The sequence below is a fragment of the Pipistrellus kuhlii genome, unplaced genomic scaffold, assembly GCF_014108245.1.
Source record: "Pipistrellus kuhlii isolate mPipKuh1 unplaced genomic scaffold, mPipKuh1.p scaffold_m20_p_7, whole genome shotgun sequence".
Lineage (NCBI taxonomy): Eukaryota > Metazoa > Chordata > Mammalia > Chiroptera > Vespertilionidae > Pipistrellus > Pipistrellus kuhlii.
Window position 1 is genome coordinate 21,893 of NW_023425573.1, and position 5,608 is coordinate 27,500.

At 60.8% G+C, this 5,608-nt stretch overlaps 1 protein-coding gene across 3 annotated transcripts in view; it reads right to left on the reverse strand.

Moving 5' to 3' along the window:
- Positions 1 to 1,435: 1,435 nt before the first annotated feature.
- LOC118709184 (ciliogenesis associated TTC17 interacting protein) overlaps positions 1,436 to 5,608 on the reverse strand; it is an 8,476-nt gene continuing 4,303 nt past the window's right edge. The window contains exons 6-10 of one of the 3 annotated variants that reach the window (XM_045575222.1): positions 5,600 to 5,608; positions 4,198 to 4,319; positions 3,125 to 3,201; positions 2,757 to 2,845; positions 1,436 to 1,803 (exon numbers count right to left, since the gene is read on the reverse strand). The exon at positions 5,600 to 5,608 is cut by the window's right edge and continues 159 nt beyond it. In XM_045575222.1, the coding sequence (XP_045431178.1) occupies positions 1,549 to 1,803; positions 2,757 to 2,845; positions 3,125 to 3,201; positions 4,198 to 4,319; positions 5,600 to 5,608 (552 nt within the window). In that variant the 3' untranslated portion in view covers positions 1,436 to 1,548. Of the gene's footprint in view, positions 1,843 to 2,756; positions 2,846 to 3,124; positions 3,202 to 4,197; positions 4,320 to 5,599 lie in introns of all 3 variants that reach the window. The other 2 variants (XM_045575221.1, XM_045575223.1) reach the window with 2 other exon arrangements.

Genomic DNA, 5,608 nt, shown 5'->3' on the forward strand with positions numbered 1-5,608 from the left:
CCAAGGTACATGCCCTTGACCGGAATCGAACCTGGGACCTTTCAGTCCCCAAGCCGATGCTCCATCCATTGAGCCAAACCAGTCTCGGCGATATCAGCTTTTTCTAATGAACATAGGGGAGGGGGACAATAAGACATATTATTAAAAATTCTTTAAGCCCAGTGGTTGAGGTTAATCTATGAACCAGGAGGTCACAGTCCAATTCCCAGTCAGCACATGCTGGGCTGCAGGCTCATCCCCAGTGGGGGACGTGCAGGAGGCAGCTGATCCATGATTCTCTCTCATCATTGATACCTTTCTCTCTCAGCTGATCAGTGATTCTCATCATGGGTGTTTCTCTCTTTTCCTCTCTGAAATCAATAAAAAAAAATTTTATTTTTAAATTCTTTAAGGCTCAAGTGACAGTTCTCCATGAAGCCTTCCTTCCCTGATTCCTGGGCCATGCACTAGCCCCACTCCCAGCCCGGTAGATACTGGCTGGTACCGCTCACAGAGCACAGGACTTCTGAGTCCTCCTCTCGCCGCGGGAAGTTGGATGCATTTATTGATGGAGGGCACCCCATGGCCAGCTGCCTTCTGGGTGATGCCTAACATGTGTTACTGAAACAGGCTCCTGGACAGACTGGCATTCGTCCAGGAGCCTAAGGAGGTGGTGACCCATCCTTTTCTGCCGGAGCCAATACATGGGGACCCGTCTCCCGCAGTTTGTGGGGATCCGTGTGTCAGTGAGCACGGGGACGGGGGGATGTGAGAGCCGCAGTGGTGTTGGGGGGCTTCGGAAGAGATGACTCTCCACTAATGGCCTTGGGGTCCAGGGCTGGAGGACAAAACTTCTTTATCGGATCTCGGGCTCTGATGGCCCCATAGCCACCTCAATCCAGCCCCTGAAAGGGGGCTGGGGGGCTGGGTGTTCCCTAGAGGCTCCACTCACTCTCCTCCCTCAAGACGCGCGCAAGACCATGGTGTCAGGATCCCTCTCCACCTCCCGGCCCTCGCCTGCTCTTTGTCTTGGGGCGGGGGAGCGGCAGTTATGTGAAGGGGTACCCAGGGTGACCCTGCGTGACAAGAAGACACCCCCCACCCCCACCCCACCCACCCCGCACCCCCTAACCAGTGACTGAGTGTGAAGGTTTTGACATGTAACCTCCGGATTTGATTGTTATACTTGTTTGTTAATAAATAAGTCTTATATGTATCTCATATGACTCCTGTGCGAATTATATTAAGTAGCTAGCCATTTCTAAGTTCAAATGCAAAAATAAAAAAAATCTAACCCAGATCTGAATCCAGCTTCCCACGTGCTTCACTCTAAGAGTCACTGACTCTCCCGTGCCCCTGGCTTCCCATCTGTAACATGGGGAGAATGATGAAAACGGCATTTGGGAAGAAACGTCGAGATTCTCTCCATAAACGATGGACGCCAGGCCGGCCGGGGTTGTCTGTTCGGTTTATTATTGGGTCAGAAGCGCAGCAGGGCGGCGGGGTCGTTTATTCGGGTTATCATTTATTCGGGTTGTGTTTATTCGGGTTATTTCCTGGGTTACTGGCTCAGAAGCGCAGCAGCGCCAGCAGCGCGGCGGGGTCGCGGCGGCGGCCGAGGCGCTGGGCGCGGGGCGCGGGGCGCGGCGCGGCGGGGCCGGGGCGGAAGGCGCTGTGCGGGGTGGACGAGCGCAGCGCGGGCGCGGGCGGCCGGCGCGCGGAGAACGGCCCGAAGAACTCGGCCGCGAAGGTGACCACGTCGTCCGGCCGGCGCAGCAGCAGGAAGAGCAGGAAGTCCGCCACGATGGCCTGGCCGTCCGGGTGCTGCTGCAGGTACCGCGTGTGGCTGAGGCGCAGCTCCTCCTGCGGGCGGGCGGCTGAGCGGGGGACCCGCGCCCGGGAGCCCCCTTACCCCCCCGCACCCCAGAACTCCCCCCGCACCCCAGAACTCCCCCCCGCACCCCGGGAGCCCCCTTACCCCCCCGCACCCCAGAACTCCCCCCCCGCCCCCCGGGAGCCCCCCTTACCCCCGCCCCCCGGGAGCCCCCTTGCCCCCCGGGAGCCCCTTACCCCCCCGCACCCAGAACTCCCCCCCGCCCCCCGGGAGGGCCCCTTACCCCCCCGCCCCCCGGAGCCCCCTTACCCCCCGCACCCCAGAACTCCCCCCCCGCCCCCCGGGAGCCCCCTTACCCCCCGCCCCCCGGGAGCCCCCTTACCCCCCCGCACCCCAGAACTCCCCCCGCCCCCCGGGAGGCCCCCCCCCCCCCGCCCCCCGGGAGCCCCCTTCCCCCCCCGCACCCCAGAACTCCCCCCCGCCCCCCGGGAGCCCCCCTTACCCCCCGCCCCCCGGGAGCCCCCTTACCCCCCCGCACCCCAGAACTCCCCCCCGCCCCCCGCCCCCCGGGATCCCCCCCTTACCCTCCCGCACCCCGGGAGCCCCCACCCCCGCCCCCCAGAACCCCCCCTCACCCCGGGATCCCCCCCCTACCCCCCCGCACCCCGGGAGCCCCGCCCCCCACTTGGCTGGGGCCCTTAGGGGCGCTGGGCCTCCCAGCCCCTCGGGTGCCATTGCCGCCAGGCAGGAGGGGCGATCAGGAACAGGCATGTTGGGGCCCCCTCCTGGCCGGCTCCACCTGTTCCTGCCCCAATGCGCCCCATCCCCTCTCCAAGACCAAGTGCTGCTAGTGGGCAGATTCCAAAAGGATGGGCATCACCCAGTTAGGGGTGAGTGGCGGCGCGGAGGGGTGTGGGCACCCAGGCTGGCGGCGCCCCCTCACCTTCCGCTCCAGGAACTTCGAGTTCAGCTCGATGTCCTCCTCCCACGCCAGCGGCTTCTTCTCAAACACCGGGCGGGGCTCGATCACATCTGGGAGCCGAGGTAGGAGGGTTGTGTATCCTACCCCCCCCCCCAACCGCCCTCGGATGCGCAGGGACCCCCGGGAGCGCCCAGGCTGCAGGCCGGTGAGACCCCAGGGAAGCGGGTCCCCGAAAAATGACCCTCCCCTGCTGGCTTTGGGGTGCAGGCTGGAGGGCACAACTTCTTTATGGGATCTCCGGCTCTGATGGCCCGCAGCACCCTCCATCCAGCCCTGCACGGAGGGGGCGGCGGGTGTTCCCGCCCTCCCACCCACCAGGCTCCACTCACCCTCCTCCCGCAGGACGGGCATCTTGGTGATGACGCAGCAGCCGGGGGAGCCCACCTGGACCCGCTTGGCCAGGTGCCTGGAGCCACACGGGAGAGGAGAGCTGTTCCCAGGCCCGCGCGCTCCCGGAGAGGCAGCGGTCCGGGGCTTCCCTTGTCTTCCCTGTCCTCCCACGTGTCTTTGAGTCCCCAGGTCAAGTTCGTTTCTAATTCCCCAGGAGCGGTCCCTGCTTTTTAAACCTGGCACGGTTCCTACCCTGGAGGTACACGCTGGCGAGCCAGGACGGGACCAAAACCGTTAGGGTTGTAATCACTGAAAACACCATGAGGCTGAAGCCGGTGTGGCTCAGTGGATAGAGCGTCGGCCTGAGGACTGAAGGGTCCCGGGTTCGATTCCGGTCAGGGCATGCATGTACCTTGGTTGCGGGCACATCCCTAGTAGGGGGTGTGTAAGAGGCAGCTGATCGATGATTCTCTTTCATCGACATTTCTAACTCTATCCCTCTCTCTTCCTCTCTGTAAAAAAAAATCAATAAAATATATATAATATTTTTAAAAAATCTTGAGCCTCTGATACGTGACATACAGAACAGCAACAGCACACTAAGGGTGAGCTAAGGGAGTCCAGGAATGCTCTCTGATCACCCTGCTTTCCGTGCAGTGAGCGTATCAATACCGCTTCAGAAATGGCAAGAAACAAATTCTCCTTCCCCCCCTCCCCCTCGCGGTGTGGTGGCCTGTCTGCTGCGATGACAGCTCGGTGGCGTGCAGACGCTTCTCCCAGCATCTCTCTGAGTGCCCAGTTCTAACCTTGGCGTGTCTCAGGGTCAATCAAACCCAGCGCCCGTGGAGTGGCGTGAGCGTCCCCTGCCGGCTAGGGCTCTCGGGTGAGTCTGGGAGGCATCCTGAGGTTCAGGAGGGTGAGCCGTGGAAAGGGTGATGTGGCTGACGCGGGGCAGGCAGAGCTCCACGGCATCTCTCCCTGTGGTGCCCCCAGATCTTCCCTCTCCCGTGACCTCCCAGGCCGAGCACCCCGGGGTGCTCCCCGCCCCTGGGCCCGCCCTCGGGGAGCGTACCCGTCGGAGAGCAGGTAGAACTGGCAGGAGAAGGGGATGCCGTCCGAGTGCACGGTCTGCTCCACGATGAACGCCTCCGCCTGCTGCCGGTCCACCTGGATGGTCTGGGCGCCCAGGGCTTGCTGGGGCGGCCACAGAGGAGAGGCGGTGAGGGGAGGCCCCAGGTCTCCCTGCCCCTCTCTCCCCGGCCCTTCTCCCTCTCACAGCTCCGGTCCCCGTTCACCAGTGATGAGCAGCCATCGGCTGTCCAGGCGCCACAAGATTTGAGTTGCACCCCCACAGTTAAGCTGGGGGTCCCCTCCTAGCCAGCTGCAGCCTGTTCCTGCCTCCCCACCCCCATCCCCTCTCCATGACCAAGTGCTTCTAGTTGGCAGATTCTGTGACAAGGATGAGCATCAATCAGTTAGGTGTGAGTGTGTATGTGTGTGTGTGGGGTGGGGGGGGTGGAGGCGGGCATGAAGCTCTGAGGGGGGGACCAGACTAGGCTTGTGGCCCCTCGTGCTGCTGGAACTAAAGCATAAACCCCCGTTAGGGCTGCAGCCACGGAAGAAAAGTGCTAATGCGAAACGTGTCTCCAAGAAAACGTGGGTCAGTGGCATGCGCCTGTTTGTGTCAAACACGTTGCTGGGGCTCCCTGTGACCTGTGATAGAAAAGACTAGAATGCCGTTCACAGAGTTGGTGAGATCAGCCTCGAAGTGTGTGTCCAGAGGCACGGCTTTAAGATCACACATTGCAGGGAGTGCTGGGTATGTTGATTACGAAATTGTAGCCCAGCCAAAACCGGTGTGGCTCAGTGGATAGAGCGTCAGCCTGCAGACTGAAAGGTCCCAGGTTCGATTCCAGTCAAGGGCATGTACCTTGGTTGTGGGCACATCCCCAGTGGGGGGTGTACAAGAGGCAGCTGATCGATGATTCTCTCTCATTGATGTTTCTAACTCTCTATCCCTCTCTCTTCCTCTCTGTAAAAAAAAATCAATCAATCAATCAATCAATAAAATATATGTAAAAAAGAAAAGAAAAGAAATTATAGCCCAAACAAAAAAACAAAGAAAGACCTTTGGGGTTAAGACATAATAAAGAATATTTAACTGTACTTGGAGACACTGCATTTCCTGTTGTTAAAAAAAAAAATGTTCCTTTTTCCTGGACTGAGCGTTGTTTCCCTCAACTGCTCCCCTTCTAGTCCCTCTCCTCACGCCGCCTGCCCCACGCGCGGTCATCTGTCTCGCAAATGAGGCCTCACCTTCTCCTGCCCATGGACGCCCCTGCCCCTTTCCCTGTTTTCATCCCCATTCCACCCCTTCCACTCCGCAGTCTTCTCCTCCCCCGCCTCAGCGTTCTCCTGCCCCTTCCGGTTTTCCCCAGGCCAAGTGTCCCCCCCCCCCCCCGGAGGTCCCTCACGTAAGTGGA